General features: G+C 41.7%; 1 protein-coding gene across 6 annotated transcripts in view; it reads right to left on the minus strand.

Moving 5' to 3' along the window:
- The window catches only part of WDR7 (WD repeat domain 7), a 377,439-nt gene that overhangs the window by 59,073 nt on the left and 293,752 nt on the right, over positions 1-24,614 (minus strand). For all 6 annotated transcript variants that reach the window (XM_070050124.2, XM_070050123.2, XM_089305092.1 and 3 more), the window contains one exon: positions 14,891-14,990. In XM_070050124.2, the coding sequence (XP_069906225.1) occupies positions 14,891-14,990 (100 nt within the window). The remainder of the gene's footprint in view (positions 1-14,890; positions 14,991-24,614) is intronic.

Consider the following 24,614-nt stretch of genomic DNA (forward strand, 5'->3'; position numbering starts at 1 on the left):
TGCCCTAACATCTTCCTTACCTCACGGACTCTGCACAGGCTCTTCTTTCTGAGCCACTTCTTGCTTCAGCAACTCTTACTCACTCTACACAACTTTGAGTTGGCTGTCACTGCCTCAGAATGGTCTGCCATGATCCTCTTGGTTCTCCTTGTTTTATACTCTTTCACCATACTCTATAGGTTTCCTCATGGCATTAATCACAAAACGTATTAATAGAATGATGGGAGTAATTGCTGATTTCCTCTTTAGCCTGCAGGCCCCACTGCCGAAGCTTCTAGGATGCTAAAGCAGTCTCAAGCTGCTAGCTCCAATCTGTGGATGAGGGGAAGATTTCTGTAAGGGCCATCTGAGGACAGCTCAGAAACTCCAGTCTATGTCTCTGAAATGGCAGTACCAAGGGAACACAACACAGCCACACCTCCTCAGGCCTCGTCATGACTTGAAGCCAGAAGACAGCACTCTGGTGGGGTCTACCCTGAACGGTGTGAAATCACCCTGTGGGCAGTGGACTCTCAGGGAAACCACGGAATGCTTTGGCGCGCTTCTGCAGAAAGACGGCTGTGGCTGCTGGCGAGAGAAGTGTCCCTCGCTGTTCTGCTGAAAATCTTCTTGGGGCATAGTTTCTTTTCCTTTATCATTAAGCACACAGTAACAGACTAAAGGCTTGGCATTTCCCCCACAATATGGAAGTGGCTCATGTCCTGGGAATTTCATGGTATGGACAACTTTTGTTCTCAGGGGAAGCATCAGTTTTCACATAATAATTAAACAGAAGGCAGGGCATTTGGCACTTTGGTTAAGATGTTGACTGGGACTCCTACATCCCATATCAGAGTGCCTTGTTCGAGGCCTGGCTCCTCTGCTTCCAGGCCAGGTTCCTGCTAATGTGCACCTTGGCAGGCAGCACATGATGACTGAAGTATTTGGGTCCTTGCCATTCATACAGGAAACCTGGACTGAGTTCTGGGCTCTTGGCTTTGGCTTGGCCTATCCCTGGCTGTTTAGGGAGTGAATCAATGGATGGACTGAATATCTCTCTGTTTCTTCTTCCCTTTCTGCCCTTTAAATAAAATTAAAAATAAGAAATTTTTAAAAATTAAAAAGAAATGCATCCTTTCACTGGTGTATAGCATTAGCAAAGTGGCTGGTACAGAGTAAATATTCAATATTTGTTAGAATAAGAAATTACTTGAATGGATGCCACAGCAACAGAAAACAGCCTACCAAATTGGGAGAGATAGCCAGAGATTAGAAAATCCTGAATTCTTACTGTATCTGAGTAGCTGGAGAAAATGCTCCAATTAGGGACAAAGCTCCAAGGAGTTAACAAAGTACTGGTGACTTCCATAAATACATTTTCTATCAGTGATTTTCTCTGACACAGGCTCCCCCTTGTTGTAATCTGAAGAATAGAAAAGGCACCAAAAAGGGGACTGTGGAAAGAAAAGAAGGCTACGTATACTCAGCAGAGGTGGCTTAAAGCAGTGGCTGGGTCAGTTAGTCACGTAGAGGGAATACTCTCAAATGCAATACAAAAATCTAGGGATTCCAGATTTAAGGCTGCTTAGGACAGAGCAAAATATTCCAGATAGAAAGATCTTGATTTTAGTAATATTTCAAAGCAAATATATGGGTATCTAAGACTATGACTGAATGGGTGGGCATTTGGCACAGTGGTTAAAATGCCACCTGGTACCTTACTCTGAAGGGAGGAGAGAACTTCCACTTTGACTACGACCTTGTCTAAATAGGATCAGAGTCGGTGAACTCAAAAGGCTTCCATAGCCGTGGCAACTCATGACAAGAGCCTAGGGTGATTACTGATGCCATAAACAAGAGTGTCAATTTGTTAAGTCAACAACAGGAGTCACTGTGCACTTACTCCTCATGTAGGATCTCTGTCCTTAATGTGCTGTACATTGAGATTTAATGCTATAATGAGTACTCAAACAGTATTTTTCACTTTGTGTTTCTATGTGGGTGCAAACTGTTGAAATCTTTACTTAATGTATACTAAATTGATCTTCTGTATATAAAGAGAATTGAAAATGAATCTTGATGTGAATGGAAGGGGGGAGGGAGAGGGAAAGGGGAGGGTTGCGGGTGGGAGGGAAGTCATGGGGGGGGGGAAGCCATTGTAATCCATAAGCTGTACTTTGGAAATTTATATTCATGAAATAAAAGTTAATAAATAAATAAATAAATAAATGCCACCTGGGACACCTGCCACCTGTATCAGAGTGCTCCACTTCTGACCCCACTTCCTGCTAACGTATACCCTGGGAAGCAGCAGATGATGCTTAAATATTAGGGTCCCTGCCACCCACATGCAAGAGCTGGATGGAGTTTTGGGCTTCTGCTTAAGTCTGGCCCAGCCCTGGCTGTTGTGAGCATCTTGGGGAGTGGGCCAAAGGATGGAAAGATATCTCTTCTTCCCTACCTTCTTCCTTCTTTGTTGTTCTTTCATGGACAAAAACAACAGTAACAACAACAAAAACAAACTAACAAAAACAACTTTAACAAAGGATGTAATTAGAAGCATGCTGTAGTAGTTAAGAAAGTGATTTTTAAAATGATTGACTGCAAATATCCAGAAATACATAGATGACAAGTAATGTATAAACATAAATTTGGGGAATTATGATGGTCTTTTCTCCTCTAAATCTTCTTTTATGCAATTGTTACATTGCATTTTCAATAAGGATATTAAAAAAATATCAAATTCTACTCATCCTGAGGCTCCATTTCAGTCTTCATGATTCTAGAGCTAAGGTAAGTTATTTTTCCTTATATTTCAGTTACTTGACTCTACAGGCCTCAGGGAGTTAAACATTAATTCACAATAATTCATGAGTTATTTGTGCCTCATACAGTCTGTTATTTTATTCAGGAAACTCAGAGTTTCTAAACTCCAGTCTGCTGAGGAGTGCTCCATAAAATGCAGATGTCTGGGTTGGTGACTCAGAGAGTCTAATGCATAATTAGTGATTCTGGTATGTCACCTGGTTTGGAAAGAACAATGATAAATGACAATGCTAAGTGAAATGTTATAAAAGAACCTCCTAAACTGACAGAAATAATAGACATGGGAAATACATGGGAAACGAAACACACACATCATGATCATATAAAGGAGGCACTGGCTTTGTATCACAATTAATGATTATTTCCCCTTGAGTGGGCTTTGCGATTCTCAAAAGTCCTTTCACATCCTCTGGTAGAGTACTTCCTCATCCTTGCTTCACTTTCCTTTTTGCAAAAATATGGGTGTTGGACAAAATTATCTCTTTCAGCTTAAAAAATAATTATGTGCCTGATACACAGTAGGCACTCAATAAATGTTGAATGCGTGGAGTCATGATTATCTCAAAAAAGCCATGCAGAGTGTATTGAGGTAGGATTAACAGGTTTTGAAGAGTTGTCTTAGAGGTAATAAAAAGGGTCAGAAAAGCTAAGTAACAAAGCAAGTAAAATGGGACTGAGACTAAATTCTCTGGCTCCCCATTTGGTGCTCTTCCTTTGGGAATGCTTTTTACAGCATTCTTGCAGAAATTTACGGATCAGACTGTGTTGGGTGAAGGACACTCCATCTGCTTGTACTTTGTATTCATACCACTCCCAATGAATGACAAACTGCTGGATATGTAGAATGGCATGTAAGTTGTTACCTTCTTTAACCTCTGTCTACAGTAGAGGCAGTAATTCCAGAGGCTTGATATACATGTCTCCCAGTAATAAATCCGTGTGAGTTACAGCTGTGTCCTTGTAGATTTATAACTATACGTTTTAATTCATCTCTGACAACACATTTACATAAATTACAGCAACATAGTAACAATGCCATTTGCTGAGATGTTCACCCAGAGAAACGCTAGAGGCTTGTGGGAGCTCACTGTCTCACTGCTACAAAGAGCCATTTTCAGTGTATAAAAGAACGAAGCTTTTAATTACGTGTGGTGGCTGCTCATAACAGTGGCTTTCTTGCTTCTGCCTTTCCACTGAAAGTAAACTTGGGTTTCAATACATTTCTCACTTTATTGAATATTCTAGAATAAGAGGTTACTTTAAAGAGCAGAAGAATTGCTTAAATAAACTGGTTCAGAGGAATGAATACAAATTTTGTATAAGCATGGACTGGGTCCTCAAGTGTGGCTTTTTTTTTTTTTTTTTTTTTGACAGGCAGAGTGGACAGTGAGAGAGAGAGAGAGAGAAAGGTCTTCCTTTGCTCTTGGTTCACCCTCCAATGGCCACCGCCGCCGGCGCACCGCGCTGATCCGAAGGCAGGAGCCAGGTGCTTCTCCTGGTCTCCCATGGGGTGCAGGGCCCAAGCACTTGGGCCATCCTCCACTGCACTCCCGGGCCATAGCAGAGAGCTGGCCTGGAAGAGGGGCAACTGGGACAGAATCCGGCACCCCAACCGGGACTAGAACCAGATGTGCCGGCGCTGCTAGGCGGAGGATTAGCTTGTTGAGCTGCGGCACCAGCCAAGTGTGGCTTCTTAACAGCTGACTGCAGCAGGACCACAGATGAGCTGGGTGGGAGAGACGTGGGCCTTGGAAGGTTTGCAACCCTTGGCTCTCAGCGCTTGACCTACTGCAGATGGGTGCTGGCATCTGAGTGGGGCTGGGAAGGGATCAGATCTTCTGATCCTGGAGGCTTATCCTGCCCTGTTCCATCTCAGCTCACTGTTTTAGAAAGAATAAGGGAAAGCTGATACTGTTAGTAATTTCCCTGTTGGTATCTGCTCAGCTTTAAAATGTTTCTTTGTGATAAGAGTTTCATTCTTTTTTTATTTTTAAAGATTTATTTTATTTATTTGAAAGGCAGAGTTACAGAGAGGCAGAAGTAGAGGGAGAAAGAGGTCTTCTACCCACTGGTTCACTCCCCAAATGCAACAGCTGGGGTTGGGCTGGTCTGAAGTTAGGAGCCAGCTTCTCCCAGTTCTCCCACATTGCTGTAGGGGCCCAGGGAATTGGGCCATCTTCTGTTGCTTTCCCAGGGGCATTAGCAAGGAGCTGGATCAGAAGTGGAGCAGCCAGGACTCCAACTGGCACCCATATAGGATGCTGGCACTGTAGATGGTGGCTTTACCTGCTTTGCCACAGCACTAGCCCCAACAGTTTTGTTCTTAAATCAAGACAAATATTCTCTTTCAAATTCAGAAACTCAAAAGTGGACTGCCCTTTAAAGATGACTATTAATCAACCTACCATCACCATTTAGTGAGCACTTAAAATGTTACAGCCATGAACTGAAATATCTTACATATATTAGTTCAATTAATCTTCAAGAAAACCTCAAATTATTCCTACCCTGCAGGCAAAGAAGGTGGCATAAAAAGGGGTAATAACTTGTCTTAGGTCTCAAAGACAGTAAGTACAAGGGCAAGTCCCCAAACCCAGATCTATTCTAAAGTCTTGGCATCACGCCAATTGTCTCTCCCTTTCACCTGCCTGTCACCAGCTTCCCTTGTGGAGGCCAATATGAGTTGCCTTCTGGAAGCCCCTTGAGTTCAGGGAAGGTGATCACCCTCTCTTGTCTCAGGAGTGAATCTCAATTAGTCATGATCAGTCCCTTCTCTGCCAGCAACAGGTTCAAAAATGCCTAAGTGAGCCAATTTTGGTCAATGATACAAGAGAACAGGTTTCCTCAGAGGTTGTATTTGCTCTTGGTACTTCCCCTCTCTGCCGCAGGTTGGTATCCTGGACACAGGCTGCAGCCACCTTATGTTCTGAGGCACCCAGTCTAAGAGGCCACGTGGCTTCCTACAGCCCAACAGGGCTCCCCAGGAAGTCCAGAATCTCTGATGAAACTACTGGGCCACTCACTTCCCTAGCTTCTGCTGCATGTTTTGTTACATGAAATAATAAATAATGTAAAGCCTCATTTGTGACTTCTATTGCAGATGAAATATCCTATAATTACCAAATCTTTCCAAGCAATTCTATAATTTGTATTTTGAAAATCTTTCTTAAATTAAGTATTTCCTTGTATGTGCCTGTCTTCCCTATCAGAGTATAGCCCCCTTTTTTTCCCAACTGTCTCAAAAGATATTACTCTAATGTCTTCATTACAGTATAAATCTGTATATGTATACATATATGTTGTATACATCCAGGCTGCTCACAATTACTTGCTGTAAGTCATGATTCTCACACCTCTTTTTCAACCAGCCACCACCGATGCCAATCACGCCTTCATGAGCAAACCTCCTCCGTTCAGCCCCAACAATATTGGTGGTGATCTTTCAAAACTGAGTATCTGATCCTGTGGCTCTCCTGCTTAAAATTCAAGTGGCTTCTCTGAAGGTAGTGCTATTATGTGTTCAGCACAGCACTGATTTATGTGCTCCAAAAACTTTTGCAATAATTCACTAGCATTTCAAAATAGAGATATTTAAATAAAAATCCAGATTTTCAACTTATCTTGAAAAAACAGAAGATGAGGCAACATTAAGTCCATCATTCCACAAGGTAAAACCAACAAGGTTAAAGACTTAGCTAATCTCCTTATACAGAGCAGGTGCTCTGCAGTTAGCTGCAATCTCTACCTCTCCCAATTCTCTCTCTAATGCTGGGGCAGAGTTGGCATTTCATTAAAGGTTTTAATTGCTGTTTTATAGGCAGAATTAGAAAGAGATATATTTCTTGGATGGCACTGTCAAAAACGGGGCTTATTGCTTATTCATTTACATTACTACTTGGGCCCTGTAGCCATTTGAGTTTGTCAATGCTGATCTATGAAGCATCTGTCCAGGGTAGGTAACCCTGATTGCATCCCTCCTAACTATTAGGTATCATCCCTAAGCCTTCTCCGCCATACCTTCACACACCCTAGTAACTTTTTCTGCAAGCATAATGAGACCTTACCATTCTAGGAATGCACCATGAGCTACAAGATGTTTCTTTCTTTTGTCTCATTCTCTTCCTGAAAGCCTTCTTCCTCCATGTGTGCATTAGAGAACATCTACCCAAGGCTCAATTCAAACGTCACACTCTTCATGAACCTTGTCCTGTTCATGTCCCCTGCCTTCTTGGGACAGCAGCTACCAAACCTCGACAACAAGACCCTTTAAATTAGCATCTCTTGACAATCTTTCATAAACTAGAGACATATGTCCTCATTATGTATGTTTTGAGATTACTTTTTTTTTTTTAACTTTTATTTAATGAATATAGATTTCCAAAGTACAGCTTATGGACTACATTGGCTCCCCTCCCCCGCTGATGACTTCCCTCCCACCCGCAACCCTCCCCTTTCCTGCTCTCTCTCCCCTTCCATTCACATCAAGATTCATTTTCAATTTTCTATATATACAGAAGATCAGTTTAGTATACATTAAGTAAAGATTTCAACAGTTTGCACCCACATAGAAACACAAAGTGAAAAATACTGTTTCAGTACTTGTTATAGCATTAAATCTCAATGTACAGCACATTAAGGACAGAGATCCTACATGAGGGGTAAGTGCACAGTGACTCCGGTTGTTGACTTTACAAATTGACATTCCTGTTTATGGCATCAATAATCTCCCTATGCTCCAGTCATGAGTTGCCAAGGCTATGGAAGCCTTTTGAGTTCTCCGACTCTTATCTTATTTAGACGAGGTCATAGTCAAAGTGGAAGTTCTCTCCTCCCTTCAGAGAAAGGTACCTCCTTCTTTGAAGACCTGTTCTTTCCACTGGGATCTCACTCACACAGATCTTTCATTTAGGTGGTTTTTTTTTTTTTTTTTTTTTTTTTTTTTTTTTTTTTGCCAGAGTTGTCGCTCCCCGTCTTCGTGGAGGAACGACACTAAACCCTGCCTAGGCTTCATATCCGAGTCACGGCACCATTATGTCGCTCCCCGTCTTCATGGGGGAACGACACTAAACCCTGCCTAGGCTTCATATCCGAGTCACGGCACCATTATGTCGCTCCCCGTCTTCGTGGAGGAACGACACTAAACCCTGCCTAGGCTTCATATCCGAGTCACGGCACCATTATATCGCTCCCCATCTTCGTGGGGGAACGACACAGGACCCTGCACTGTTCTTTCATCTGCTCGGCCCTCCCCGGGTTTGCTGCTGGTTCTTCCCGGGGTGGCTACTGTCCCTTCCACCTCCGTGGAAGGGCGGTTCCCCCTGCCACATTCCCCACTTCCGCAGGGGAGCGGCACACCGCCGGCCGGCTCTCTCGGGGGCTGCACAGGTGTTCCCTTAGATGTTCCCCTTAGATGTTCCTGGTGCATGCCGTCTCTCTCCTCCTATATAGTCCTCTTCCACCAATCCCAACTCGGCTGCCCACACGCCGAGCACGCTGCTCTCCTCCAATCAGGAGCAAGTCCTACAGTTTATTGGCTGAACTGGAGGCAGCTGTGTAGAAGCTGTTTTCTCCTCTCCCAGCGCCATATTGTGGGAGAGCAGATGCATAGAATAAGTCTTAATTCCAGTAACTTAGTCTAGTCCGAGTTGCTCCCCACAAGAGTGTCTTGGCTTTCCATGCCTGAAATACTCTCAGGGGCTTTTCAGCCGGATCCGAATGCATTTAGGGCTGATTCTGAGGCCAGAGTGCTGTTTAGGACATCTGCCATTCTATGAGTCTGCTGTGTATCTCGCTTCCCATGTTGGATCGCTCTCCCCTTTATTTATTCTATCGGTTAGTATTAGCAGGCACTAGACTTGTTTATGTGATCCCTTTGACTCTTAGTCCTTTCATTATGACCAATTGTGAACTGAAATTGTTCACTTGGACTAGTGAGATGGCATTGGTGCATGCCACCTTGATGGGATTGAATTGGAATCTCCTGGTATGTTTCTAACTCTACCATTTGGGGCAGGTCAGCTTGAGCATGTCCCAAATTGTACATTGAGATTACTTATAATTCATATGTGTCAAATGACTACTGGTAGGCCAAGCCTGTTCTAAGTACCTAACATACTGACAATGGACAAAAAGAATACAAGGCAGTGGAATCCAGAATGAATTCAATATACCATGACTCTCCTACCTAATGTTTCCTAATTTGGGAGACTACATAAATGTGTAATTTTTAGGAAATGTAAATAGACTTCTACATTCTTTTCACTCCATCTGGGTCTCCACGGAGGTAGCAGGAGCCCAAGTCCTTGAGCCCTCATCTGCTGCCTCCCAGGGTGCACATCACCAGGGAGCTGGAATCAGAAGCAGAGTCTGGACTAGAATAAGGTGCTCCAGTAGGGGACGCAGTGGCTTAACCACCAAGCTAAACACTCACCCTATTCTCTGTCTCTGTCTCTTTCCCTCTCTGTGTCTTTAAGTGCTAAGTGGGGAAAAGAGGATAGTCAGGTGGAAGAGTGAATGGCATGTAGGGAAATGTAGATGAAATGAAATTTGAGAATCAAAATAAATCTTAGCCTATTTAAGGATATTGAAATGCTTGTAATAACTGCGCTGGGTTGGTAAGCAGTCCGACTCTGCCCTGTGTATTTCAAATTACAGATTATTACTAAGGATTAATTCATGAGATATTATTATGAAGAATTTAATCTTTCATGGTACAGGATCTTGGATACTGCCACCAAACCATAACACAGACATAAGAAGTACTCAAGGGGCAATAGGGTATACAAACAGTAGCAAAACACCCCTCTACACAGCCAGTTACAAATATATTTTTTAAGTATTTTAAACTTTCAGAATAAAGGATGGTCTAATATCTAGTACTATTCCAGATTTCTGTTTCTCAGAGGTTCGTCTCTAGAGACCATTTCACTTTTAAAACAGGATGCTTGTTAGGTAATTCTCCAACTCAGTGTCAGGAAGCCATTGTCTTCTCCAGCCATTCATCTTATTATCACCCCTGATGCCATATTTCTGGCTGTTGCTCCAGAATGTCATGGGAAGCACCTGCCATAAAACCAGCTGCTGAAAAGAGCAGGGAGAAAATACCTAAAATGTCACTGCCTGACTAAGTACTGTAGTCAATTCTCACTGCAATTTTTGCAATCACCACATAAGTGCCCTTGATGTATAAGCGTTATAGACTTCTGCTCGGTGAAAACTGTGCCTGAAGCTCAAAACTCGGTCTTAAAGAAACATCAATCTTACTGTCCACAAGATCCCCAAGGCCCATTGCTCCTCCTAACTAGAAGTAAAATCTTTGTTATTTTTAGAGAGAAGAACACACTGTTTTCCAAACTTCTGATTATATAGGTGTGTGTGCTGACATTTCTGTTTTAGTCTTGAATCTGAGTTTGCTTCGGGTATCTCGAAGTACCTTAAGCACGCCTGCCAGAGTTAAATGTATCACAGGGAGTTCAGAAGTTGCTTTCAATCCCATACTGACAACCTGTATATATCTTGCCAAGCCTCCCCATTTCCTGAAAGTACTATTTTAGCTAACTAAAACTTTTCTTGCTGCCTCGTATTTGCTTTATGTGTGTTTATTCTTTTAATTCTTCTAAAAATGCTATGAGCATTATAATGTCTGCACTACAGATGAGGACATTCAAGTACAGAGAGTTTTTATGTCCCTTTCTCAAAGCCACAAAACTAATATGAAGCTGAGTAAGGACTTGAATCCCAGCAGTAAGTAAGAGGAAATAAATAGCTTGGTAATTGAGTTTAGACAGAATATTAAATTTGGCATATTATAAACACCAACAAAGACATAACTATAATTTTTCTGAGTAAGACACATGGATATGAGTTAGCAAAGAGTTGGAGAAGAGTTATATAAAGTCAAGAAGCATAAAAAAGTCAAAAGGAAGTGAAAAACAAATGTCAATAGAAACAGAGCCAATAGTCATGATTTTAACATGGGTTTGTCTTCAGCATTTTTGTTCACTGGAGTGCCTCACCCATGATCACACAGTAACTGAATATACTTAGTGAGGACAGACATTTTGATATGATCAAAAGACACATGTGATTGGAAGTGGCATCTCCTGAAATCCTCGCTGTGTTTATAATGCATCTTCCAACAGCTAGTTTTGAATGCTTCTTCAGAAAGAAGCATTGGGAGGACTAACATAAGGAATGAAGAGATGGTGGTGTCACTGAGTGACACACAGTTCAAAGGAGGAGGGGATTATGTGTGTATGATGATCAAAACAAGAATCTCAAAGGCCTTGAAGAACAGTTCAGGTCCAAATTTATGCTGACAGCAGGAGGAGAAAGTAGATTCTAGGTATACTGCCAAGGGAAAGTTAGCTGAACTCAACGCCATGGATGCAGGTGGGTAGAGGAAAGGCAGGATTATCGTGGTGTCATTCTGTTATTACGGCACTAACAGGAAGAGCTAGGTTAGAAAGGATGCAAACTAGGGGCCAGAGAGATATTTTTAAGATAATGAATTTGAGACAGTAAGATATCAGAGTGGAACCAACCATCAGGTCATTAAAACTCACAGAATTGGAGTTCAAGCCCTGGCTATAGTCTTGTCTCACCTGCTTACAGGGAATAGTCAGAGTCTATTAATAATGTATAGGATTATAGCCAGTTGGAATAACAAATAGACAAAAGAAGAAATGTGTCTAGGTAGTTAGAATGATAAGATTTAACATTAGGGTACTCCAATAAATTAAGAAACCCAGCCAATGAGACAGTAAAATGGGACCCAAGATAGACAATGGTGCTATGCAAATCAAGGGATGTTCACAAAACTGGCACGAGAGGGAAGTCAGGAGACAACAAGAAGCTAATGAAGTTTGTTTATTTTTTTGCACAAGACTCTAATTGCTCTTTTTTTTTTTTTTAAAGCAAACTTATCCAAATTTTAGAAACTCCAGATCCCATAGAACTAGGCATAAGGAATGAAGTTGCATGTCACAAGCTGTTAACACCTTCCCTCAAAATACCTTTGCATTTGAGAAAAAATGAGAAAGAGGGCAGAAGAGACAAACAATGAGGCAATCTTCCATAGAGAGGCGCCTTCAGAACATTCATGGAAAATGGAGTTAAAAGATGAGCTTGTTTTGGTGCAAAAAATTTAAACTCCATGTGTAGTTTTTTCATAATATACATTTTCCATAAATTTTGATGACCCTTCATGTACCCTAAGGTACATAGGATTAGTCTAGTTTTCTCACACGTTTAGATAGATGCTCAGCAGATGCATTTAAATAATATTTCTGGACTAGTTGGTGAGTTCCTGTTGGTTTGAGAACTCTCTCTATGATAGAGTAAGTCAGGGTTCAAAAACTGGCACAAATAGATTTGGACAGAGTTCAGCGTTTCTTTCTCCTCCTCCTACTGAAATTAGCAAAGAGCAAGGCATAGGATATGCAAGAGGAAAGGGAAAAAGTAAATGGATTCAGGTTTCTGCTGCTTCCCTCTCTTGGCATGAAGGTGCAACTGAAGTTCAGAGGTCAATGCACCCATCCCAACATGGAGGAAGGAAGTTGCAAGGCCAGAGGAGCTCACAATATAGGCCCACTGCTGTGTGATGGGGCACATGTCAGCATTCCAGAATTTACTACCCGCTCTGGATGGGAGTGTAGCTAGACCACAGTTGCTGCAGGTCTATACATACAATCAATCTTTGTGTCTATTTTCCTCCCTTCATTATCTGGCCTGTGGCAGGCCTGATCGCAGACTCCTACAGAAATATAGGTATATCTTTCATGACTCATAAGACAGGTTTTCTATGCTGTTCCTGAAACGCTATCCTATTGTCTCTACAGAGAAACAGCATTTCAGAGGGTGACTCTTATGTATAAAACAGAGCTATGCCCAAATTAATAGTTTTGATAAAATTCAGGCATTTATCAAGCCAGCATGTTTCTTAATGTATTTTGTACCTTAAAGACTCAGAGTCCTTATTTATGCATCTACTATGTATCAAGCACTACACAATATGAGGCTTTGAGAATGGGTTTAAGGAACTTAACTAAACTTTTGAATAATTAAGTTATTTTAATAATTTCAGATATAGAAAACTTTCAAAACCAAGATTTCTCTAAAGTCTCTTTTTTTCTCTCATGCATCACTGCTTTTTTTTTTTTTTTAATAGCCTTTTGCCAAAGCATAATAAGGAAGTAAATGCCTTGATTTCCCAGAATGGATGAGACGCCTCTAAACGGCATAGTACAAACTGTAAGGAAAATGAGCTATCCTGAGGCTAGGAGAATCTTGCACAGAACCCAGCAGTTACCACCAATAACACAGTCAAAAAGAACTAGAAATCAGTGAGAAATGCTATGCCTGCCAAACTAAAGGTAAATATTGCTAGAGGGAGGATTTTCATTCCTGATTCAACCAAACACACCCCTCCAGCTCTGTGGTGTTATGGACCCTAATTCACCTGCTTAGCAAGAATGCTGCCTATCAACAAAATTTAAGCATTTTGTAGGGAATTTGTCAATTTTTGTTTTTGATTAAGGGAAATTCAGGTCAGGTATATTCCTAAATCGCTAATGGCTGCTGAGTGAAAACAAAGTCCGCAGCACAGCAGGATCATAACCACTGGACTGCATCTGAATTTGTGATCTCCACACTCAGCTGAGACTTGGCCTCGGACTCCAAGCACAGCAGCCTTTAGAAAGGAAATCTGCACAGGCCCGAGGCAACATTGCTTCAACTTTTCCACCAAAGTGCTCCCAACTGAGGAGAGTGAACCACAGCTGTGAGGTTTACCAGCACTCCCTGGTCTCCAGTTTGAGCTTGCTAATTCCCTAAAATTAATGTAAGTTAACTGACATGTAATGTATTTCCCTGTTTACTTTAATATAGTAATAGTCAATATTTACTGAGTACTAACTACTTGACAGACACACGCTGTCAAAATATCCTTACCCTTTAGTTTCTGGCCACTTTGGTTTACTTTCTGTTATAATCCTATCAAATAGGATTAACCAGAAACTTCTTACCCTTGATGTTTCCTCATATTAGTTTTCCATCCAGGGATGCCACCCTGCTCCAACATTGCAAATCCCAACCTGTCCTTGTGGAATTGGGAATTGAGTCCAGTCTCTCTCCTACCACAAGATGTCCGTGCAAAGGCCCCCTGAATAAAGTCTGCCTTTCTACCTTCAACCAATGTTTGGATGCCTCTTTCTTGAACATGTTTCATTAAAATAATAATATATTATTTCTGCTATCATTTTTATAATGAGGAAACTTCAGCTCAGAGGGGGTAAGAAATTTTCCCAAGGTATAAAGCCTATTAGTGAATTTTATAAATTCATCATACTCACAGTGGAGCCCAGTACTGGTTTTGTCACTAACAGCGTGACTCTGGGAGAAAGTGATTTAAAATTCTGAGTGTCAATTCCCTTATATCTAAAGTGAAGCTAGATCTGCACTCTAGCCAACTGGTAAAATTTTCAGAATCAAGTGATCAACATCAAATGTAACTCAAGAAGAATGTTTCAAACAGTACAGTGTTACAGAAGTATAAAAAGTGTTAAAGCTGTAACATTGGTACTTTTGGTGATATATTATTTCAAATAGGGCATCAACTACCTTTTTACAGAGTGATACTAGACACCATTGTGATTTCTTTTTGTGACTTCTTCCTAGAGCACTGTCTTACAATTATCAAATTCTCATTGGACTTACACAGAAAGTTTTTTTGTCAATCATTATGTCATCATAATGCACCGTCAAACTTTTTTCAGGAAACGCATCATGAGATAAGAAAATCCAAAAGCTGTGTTTAAAACAAGCCAAGATGTATTGTGAAACAGCTTGTGAGTGGTGCCCCTTTACGCTGGACCTCATTCTGAACCATCTGGGGCAGCCCTTCAGCCCCAGTGAATAGAGACAGTAGGGCTCTATATTCTTTGAGTCCTTCATTAAACTATTGATCCCTTCAGCATTATCCATAATGTTCCAGCAGCTCAGCACGTCAACTGGTGAAGTGCCAGGCTCTCGCTCCTTTCAATAACTTCCACACTTTATGGAGAGGAAGTCACAATGATTTATTTACCTGACATTTTCCAGTCCGGATGTCGTACAGGGCCACTGAACCATGCCGCGCCCCCACTGCTATTCTGTGATTCCGCTCGTAATAGCTGACCATGTAGAACCTGAATTGAACATTTTAAGGACAACAAAAACAAAAACCAGGTGAGTTTACCTGCACATGGAAGTAGACAGCAGCATGTTTCAAAGGCTGAAGCCAGCTCCAATAGGCATTTCCAAATATTATTAAGGTTTTCCAAAAATATCTTATTTTTAATCATTCTTAAAAAATCAACAGAAAGAAAAATGGCACAGAGAATCATTTAGTACTGTGAATTGTTATTTTCAATAGAAACCATTTCATAATCACAATACCCTCGACAAATGCAAAAATGATTAAACATGAAAGTCCAGACTTGCAATGGTGGCTATTATGCAAATACTTCTATTTGAAATGAAATGGAAAGAGGAAAAGGCTTACATTTAATTATTTTTTCCTGGTTTATAATACTATTAAGGAATAAAATATAATTTCTAGCAGAACAATCATAAAAAGACTCCATGAATTTTATGCTTAAATTCATATTAGTAATTTAAGATAAATTAGGAAGCTGTCCACCAGAAAAAAAAGTTATCCTGCGAATCTCTGAGATTTTCTATATTTACCAATTTATCTAAATCATAGCTGCAGCTAAAGGCAGTAGGAATAAGTGTATTTGACATTTATTTTGAGCTGCATAAAAATAGGATGCAGAGAGGATGGTTTGAAGGTCAGTTGAATTATTGTTTATACTTTTCTATATTTCATAACTAGATTAAGTACTTAATTCCTAATTTATTTTGTTGGGCTGATTTCATGTCTAAATGACTAGGCTCTGAAGAAAAAAAATTATGAGAAATGTTACCTAAGGTATGATTTTGAATCTTTCAAATAGACCTTCCCATTAACTAGTTCTGTGGTTACAGTGTGAGTTGCCCAGATGAACACGTGGTCTGCCCTGAATATTTACAAGGGTTTTATTTCAGCTGCACCCCACCTTCCTCGCCTCTTTCCCCTTTGGTTCCACATGATCTACTTCTCTGTTATTATTTTAGAAAATGAAAGGTGGGGAGGTAAAACACAACAGAAAAATAATACTATTTCTCTAATGCTTCCCTGAGGTACGTTTAGAGTAAAAAACTACTACGGCATGGGACAACATTTCTGAAATTCTAAGAAGAGAGGCTGAGCAAGAGATGTGTTAATGTGTGAGCATTTTGAAACCAGGGACAATCTGACCAAGCCATGTTGGCATTCTCAGACATCATGGCACTGACATACATTGCATACATTTGTAAAAGAAATCATTTAGGTTTAAAACTTTGTTTGCTACTTATTGGCAAGTAATAGAATAAACAATATTATATCTGTAAGCCCTATCATTAAGCTTCCCCCATGACAAACTCTTTCCTCTTTAGTGGAAGATTAATACTTCATTTTTAGTCACCCACAGAAGACATTATTTTTTTTTTAAGATTTCTTTTTATTTATTTGAAAGGCAGAGCCACAAAGAGAGGGAAAGAGAGACAGAGATCTTCCATCCCTTGGTTCACTCTCCAAATAGCTGCAATGATCAGGCCTGGGCCAGGCCAAAGCCAGGAGCCAGGAGCCAGGAGCCAGGAGCCAGGAGCTTCTTTTAGGTCTCCCATATGGATGCAGTGGCCCAGGAACTTGGGCCATCTTCCTCTGCTTTCCCAGGTGTACCAGCAGGAAGCTGGATAGGAAGTGGAGCAGCTGGGACTCAAAGTCCCAATGGGACGCCAGAGTCACAGGTGGCAGCTTTACCTGCCATGCCACATTGTCAGCCTGCTAGGCTTTGATTTGCTCAGGAATGATGCTGTCCTCCTTACATGTTAGCTTGAAGGATGAAGAAAATATAAAGCTCCTGAAGCTACAAAGTGCTTAGTAAAAAGTAAGTTTCCTAAAAGTTTTCCTATCCAAAACATCATTACTCAATCTCAGTAGAGAGTTTGAATCTGCATTCAAACTCTAATGTTCTTCTTTAATTAACACAGAATTATTCTTAGGTATTTAAATCCAATTGAAAATTGATCCCTGTTGAAAAATGAGTGGAGATAAGAGAGGGAGGAGACATACAGTTTGGGACATGATCCCTCGGACTTACCCTTAAGGGAAAAGCTAAAAACTTAATGGGACTCCAAATCCCATTAAGTTGGCAGGTACCAATGCCATCTTACTAGTTAAAGTGATGAGTTCAAGTTCATAACTTATCATAAAGATAGGATTAAGTGTCAAAGGGATCACATAAACAAGACCAGTGTCTGCCAATAATTGATAGAATTAAAGAGGAGAGAACCATCCAACATGGGAAGCGGAATACACAGCAGACTCATAGAATTACAAATGCCCTAAATAGCAATCTGGCCTCAGAATCAGCCCTTATGGCATTTGGATCTGGCTAAAAAGCCCATGAGAGTTTCTCAGGCATGGAAAGCCAATACATTGTGGCAAAAAATGACCTCACTGAAAGATCTCTGTGAGTGAGATCCCAGTGGAAAGAACAGGCCATCAAAGAAGGAGGTACCTTTCTCTGAAGGGAGGAGAGAACTTCCACTTTGATTATGGCCTTGTCTAAATAAGATCGGAGCCGGTGCAGGGGCTCAATAGGCTAATTATCCACCTGTGGCGCTGGCACACCGGATTCTAGTCCCGGTTGGGGTGCTGGATGTCCTGGTTGCTCCTCTTCTAGTCCAGCTCTCTGCTGTGGCCCGGGAGGGCAGTGGAGGATGGCCCAGGTCCCTGGGCCCTGCACCTGCATGGGAGACCAGGAGGAAGCACCTGGCTCCTGCTTCAGATCAGCGCAGCGCCTCGGCCGCAATGCACCAGCCGTAGCGGCCACTTGGGGGGTGAACCAACGGAAAAAGGAAGACCTTTCTCTCTGTCTCTCTCTGTCTGTCTAACTCTGCCTGTCAAAAAACTAAAAGTAAATAAATAAATAAATAAGATTGGAGTTGGTGAACTCAAGAGGCATCCATAGCCTTGGCAGCTCATGACAAGAGCCTTGGGTGATTACTGACGTCATAAATAAGAGTGTCAATTGTTAAATCAACAATAGGAGTCACTGTGCACTTGTTCCCCATGTAGGACCTCTGTCCTTAATGTGTTGTAGTATGAGAATTAATAGTAAAACTAGTCTTCAAACAGTACTTTATACTTTGTGTGTCTGTGTGGGTGCAAACTGCTGAAATCTTTACTTAGCATAGAGTTGATCTTCTGTATATAAAGAAAATTAAAAATGAATCTTGATGAAGAATGGGATGGGAGAGGGAGTATGAGTTGGGATGGTTTACAGGTGGGAAGATGGTTATGGGGGGAAGAACTGCTATAATCCAAAAGTTTACTTTTAAAATTTATATTTATTAAATAAAAGTTTTCTATTAAAAAAACAAACTCTAATGTTCTTATACTTGAAAATGAAAATGATTTAGTAGAATTGCAAAATATTTACTGTCTTAATATTCAATCTATATAGTGGTCTAAGTATTAAGGCACCAAAGTATCTGTATCTATGCCTATATCTATACACAGATAATATATTTCCTATTAGAGCAACACAGATTATAGTTGTCAACAAATGTTTTAAATATTTATTCTGTGGAAACTAATAACTACAGGAAAATAAAATTTTTAGGGGTATTTTACCTTTTATTTGTACAAATGTAACAGCTGTATCACCAAGATCCTTGTGTAAAATGAATACAATTACTCCCAAAATAAGCTTTTCCAAAACAAAACCTTGGTAAAATGTATTTGTTTTGACAAATCACACTTAAACTAGAATCTAAAGTTTTTTTGTTATACTGCCCGTTTTCTATGCTTTGGATATTAACCTCATCCTTCTATATCTACAAACACCATTATTTATGGGAGAAAAAAACATCAAAGGCATTCTTGGTATCAAATCTTTAGTCTACCTGAAAGGACTATATATTACAGGGCTGCATTTTTCATTCTTCACAATTTACTACTAGAGTAATGCTTCTAAAAAATATCTTCAAGAATTCTAGACAGTGAAGGTCTTATGGCATGTTTTATCTACATTTTCTTTTATTAATAGAAAGCTTTTATTTAATAAATATAAATTTCATAAGTACAACTTTTGGATTATATCAGTTCTTCCCCCCATACCCACCCTCCTACCCCCAAACCATCCTACCTCCTACTCCCTCTCCCATCCCATTCTTCATTAAGATTCATTTATTTTATTTTTATTTGAGAGGTAGTTATAGACAGTGAAAGAGAGAGACAGAGAGAAAGGTCTTCCTTCCATTGGTTCACCCCCAAATGGCCGCCATGGCTGGCACTGCACCAATCCGAAGACAGGAGCCAGGTGCTTCTTCCTGGTCTCCCATGCAGGTGCAGAGGCCCAAGCATTTGGGCCATCCTCCACTGCCTTCCCGGGCCACAGCAGAGAGCTGGACTGGAAGAGGAGCAATCAGGACTAGAACCTGGTGCCCATATGGGATGCCAGTGCCACAGGTGGAGGATTAACCAAGTGAGCCACGGCACCGACCCCAAGATTCATTTTTAATTATCTTTATATACAAATATCTAGGTTGTCTCATCAAACTTTGTATTCCTTTAATGGTGGCCCTTTAAGAGAAGGCATCTCTAGAATACATGCAGTCATTCTGCAGGGATCCACTGTGGGGACTGTATGCAGTGATCCCATCACTGCTAGGCTTCCAAAGCCCCCATTGTTTTCGTCTACCCTTCTCCTTGAACAAATTCTCCATTTGGGGGCTGTCAAGGTGAAGTATTGTAAGATCTGCATTACTTGCCCCAGTCCTAGAAGGAATCAGCGGATTACAGTAGAGAGTCCATTATCCTATTTAATGTTGTTCTAGTCTAGACTTGGTTCCATATGGAAACCCTGAATTATGTTAAATCACTGGGGTCATGTAAGATGATGTGTGCTGAGCCTTTTGGAAAGGGATCTCAGTCTTCAGTTCACCATGTGAGTATCATTCGTGGTCAATAACCTGGCAAGAATCTTTCTATTATATTCAACTTAGAACAACAGTTCTCCTCTACTAGGTGGACACAAGGAAAAACTCTTTTAAGCCAGTGAGAACATTACCCCTCTAACAGATGAAAAGAATGAAGTGGAATGGTGTTAGGGTGTAAATATACTTCTTTCTGGGGTGCCCATCCTCCCAAAAGTCAAGTCTCTAAGCTCAATGCTTTTGCTGTTGCCCAGATGCAGCCAGAGTGAGCCCTGACAACCTTGAGTCAAATGGCCTCTCTCTTGGGTTCACAGCTGTCCTTCAAAGTCCTGACACTGCTCACAAGCATCTGTTCTCCCCTTATCTCACTCTGCTCCAGCCAGAGTGATTTTCTTACTCTGTTGAATAGGCTCATAGGGTTCCCACTTGGGATTTTAGACACTTGCTGCTCCTACTGCTTGAAGTGGAATGCTGTCATCTGTTGGTTCACTCTCCCAATGCCCACAAAGGCTGGGATTGGGACAGAGTGAAACTAAGCTGAGAGCTGGGAACTTAATATAAGTCTCCATGGAAGTCAAGGGCTCAGCTACTTGGGCCATCACTGCTGCTCCCAGTGTCTGCGTTGGCAGGAAGCTGGACTCGAATCACGGCTGAGAATGGAACCTATGTACTCTGATGAGGGACATGGCATCTTAACCTGAGCTGAACACCTGCCACTCAATGAATATTTAATAGAGGCTAAAATCATAACTTAAATGACCAATAAAGGAAATAAAACCTGCCCAAGAAGTGAGGCAGACATTATCAAATGAGAGTGCTGCTGCACGACCCTTCTAAAAATATATCTTATTTGAGCCAAACAATTGCAAATTTACAAGAAGTTATCTATAAAGGCCCCTCTGGAGCCTGGCCACATTAGCATGAGACTGACAGTAACAAAACAGAAAATATTTAATTATATTTTAGGAACTAGAAAAGATTATATGGGCTAAAATTCAAGGAGGCAAATACAAATAGCTGAAATCATATAAATGATAGAATATGTTTTTTGGTACAAATGTCCTGAGAATCAAAATAATTCTCAGAATTTGCCAAATATTTATGTCATTGCACATAACTTACAATGAACATGGTATTATCACACAAAACACAATGAAAAGAAATAATCACTCATTAATCTTTATTAAATATGAGGACAGGATATCGGGAAGGAGTGATACAACCCATTTCTCCAAAGCCACATTTATGACTTCAGTGACTAAAGAGTGACTCACAGTGGGGTGCCCACCTCACAAGCCAGTGGCTTATGATTTGAAACCCCACGTGAACTGAGTCCACTCTGGCCTAGCAAATTACTTTGGAGCAAATCACTTTGCTTGGGAGTCTGCCAAGCCCCCAAGACCTGAGCCTCTAAATAACTTTGGCACTCTCCATTTACAGTTCCCCTTGAGTTGATGAATTTTTCATCTTTACTAAAAATGGCCTGCAAATAAGAAAATGTGTGAAATTTAAAAGTCAGCTTGGAAAGATAGTAAAAGGAAAACATGCAACCCTCAGCAGAAATATGATTTGAGAGAAAGACAGAAACCTGTAAAATTACCTAGGGACTCTGGTGACTTTCAATGACCTCAGGATGTTAAATTGCTCCTGTATGCCATACCCTTGAGCATTAAAATGAATTGAGAAGCACACATCAATTAATCTCAAATTAACCTCCTGCTTAATATGAAAGCACCTCAAACCTAAGATATGTATGGAATATGACTATCTTTTTTCCTAAAATAATACACAATTCTCTAATTAAAACTACTACTACTGCTTGTAGCTAACATTTACTGAGTATTGTGCACCAGGTCATCAATATTTGTATATGAAATTTTGGTATTTATATGTGAATTTTCTTAAGTAACTGAGGTATTGCACGTAATTCTTATCAAGCTATTTTTTAGAAATTCTTTAAATATTGACTTGAATTTTTTAAAAAATTTATCAATTTACTTGAGAGGCAGAGTAATAGAGAGAGGGAAAGACAGAGAGAGCGGTCTTCCATCAGCTGGTTCACTCTCCAGATGGTTGCAATGGCTGGAGCTGGGCTGATCCAAAGCCAGGAGCCAGGAGCTTCTTCTGGGTCTCCCACACAGGTCCAGGGGCCCAAGGATTTGGGCCATCTTCCACTGCTTCCCCAGGCCATTAGCAATTAGCTAGATGGGAAGTTGAGCAGCTGGGACTTGAACTGGTATCCATATGCATGCTGGCACAGCAGGCAGAGGCTTAACCTACTATGCCACAGCACTGGCCCCGACTTAAAAATTCTGAACTTGAATTACTCACTTTCTTTCTTAAGAAAGATACTAGGGCAGGGGCTGGTGCTGTGGTACAGTGGGTTAGGTCACTGCCTGAGATGCTGGCGTCCTATATTGGAGTGCTGGTTAAAGTCCCCGCTGTTCTGCTTCTGATCCAGCTCCCTGCTAACATGCCAGGAAAAGCACTAGAAGATGGTCCCGGTACTTGGGTTCCTGCCACCCCTGTGGCAGACCCAGATGGAGCTGCTGGTTCCTGGCTTTGATCTGTCCCAGCAGATGTGGCCTTTTGGGGAGTGAACCAATGGATGGAAGTTCTCTCTCCCTCTGTCTCTTTCCACATCCTCCTACCCTACCCTGTTGCTCTGCCTTTCAAATAAGTAAATAAATGTGTTTTTGTTTTTTTTTTATTTTGTTTTTTTTTGACAGGCAGAGTGGACAGTGAGAGAGAGAGACAGAGAGAAAGGTCTTCCTTTGCCGTTGGTTCACCCTCCAATGGCCGCCGCGGCTGGCGTGCTGCGGCAGGCGCACCGCGCTGATCCGATGGCAGGAGCCAGGAGCCAGGTGCTTTTCCTGGTCTCCCATGGGGTGCGGGGCCCAAGCACCTGGGCCATCCTCCACTGCACTCCCTGGCCACAGCAGAGAGCTGGCCTGGAAGAGGGGCAACCGGGACAGAATCCGGCGCCCCAACTAGGACTAGAACCTGGTGTGCCGGCGCCGCTAGGCGGAGGATTAGCCTAGTGAGCCGCGGCGCCGGCCTAGTAAATAAATGTTTTTAAACATATTAAGGCAAGAGCAGGCGCTGCGGCTCACTAGGCTAATCCTCCGCCTTGCGGCGCCGGCACACCGGGTTCTAGTTCCTGTCGGGGCGCCAGATTCTGTCCCAGTTGCCCCTCTTCCAGGCCAGCTCTCTGCTGTGGCCTGGGAGTGCAGTGGAGGATGGCCCAAGTGCTTGGGCCCTGCACCCACATGGGAGACCAGGAGAAGCACCTGGCTCCTGCCTCCGGATCAGTGTGGTGCGCTGGCTGCGGTGGCCATTGGAGGGTGAACCAACGGCAAAAAGGAAGACCTTTCTCTCTGTCTCTCTCTCTCTCACTGTCTACTCTGCCTGTCAAACAAACAAAAACAAAAAAATCTTTAAAAAAAATATTAAGGCAACATACAGTTGTAAAATACTCAGAAAACACTAATCACCACTCCTTCACCTACTGTTAACAATTTGGAGGACCTTCTGAGAGCTTTGTCTAACTTTTAGCACAAAAATGGCATCAGATTATCATTTCATTGTGTAACTTAGTTTTCGTCCCTTAGTACGTCCTGGAACATCCTCTCCTGTGTGTACACATGGATGACTCATTTCTCATACTTGCAGTGTTCCCATGATTTAATCTGAGGGACATTTAATTTACATTATGAACACCTAGGTGAATATTTTTGTACAAGGATAGATTTGCCAAAGCTGGATCAAAGCACACACACATTTAAATTTTAGTAGGCAATGCCAAATTGCTTTCAACTCTCACTAAAAGAGTTCTCCTATTTGGTGTTATCAAACTTCCCATTTTTTTGTCAAGAAATGAAAAAACGGTATCACATTTTGGTTTCATTTATTTATTTGAAAGGGATAGGGACAGAGGCAGGGAGGGAATGGGAGGAGAGATCCAGAGATCTCCCATCTGCTGGTTTACTCCTCAAATGCCTGCAATGGGGCCAAAGCTAGGAGCCAAGTACTCAATCTGGGTGTCCCATGTGAGTAGCAGAGAACCAAGTAATTGAGCCATCACCCCTGCTTCCTGGGGTACACATTAGCAGGAACCAGGACCTGAACCCAGGTACTGCAATCCCAAGTGACATCTTAACCACTACTCCAATTGCCTGTCCCACATTTTTGATTTAGTTTACATGGAATGACTTTACAGGTTGATTCACTTGGTAACACTTTGTAGGATATGCATGAAGTTTTTTTTTTTTTTTTTTTTTGACAGGCAGAGTGGACAGTGAGAGAGAGACAGAGAGAGAAAGGTCTTCCTTTGCCGCTGGTTCACCCTCCAATGGCCGCCGCTGCAGCCGGCGCACCGCGCTGATCCTGGCAGGAGCCAGGAGCCAGGTGCTTTTTCCTGGTCTCCCATGGGGTGCAGGGCCCAAGCACCTGGGCCATCCTCCACTGCACTCCCTGGCCATAGCAGAGAGCTGGCCTGGAAGAGGGGCAACCGCGACAGAATCCGGCGCCCCAACCGGGACTAGAACCCGGTGTGCCGGCGCCGCAAGGTGGAGGATTAGCCTATTGAGCCACGGCGCCGGCTATGCATGAAGTTTTTATGACTAATATAAAGAAAAATTAAAATCAAATCAACAACACTCTGCACCCCTTTATCCATCCTACATGCTGGTTAGTGAGGCAGGTGTCCATGACAGGTTCCTAGTAAACCATGGGGAAAGAAC

The sequence above is a fragment of the Oryctolagus cuniculus genome, chromosome 10, assembly GCF_051225735.1.
Source record: "Oryctolagus cuniculus isolate XC-2025 breed Fujian yellow rabbit chromosome 10, ASM5122573v1, whole genome shotgun sequence".
NCBI classification, from domain to species: Eukaryota; Metazoa; Chordata; class Mammalia; order Lagomorpha; family Leporidae; genus Oryctolagus; species Oryctolagus cuniculus.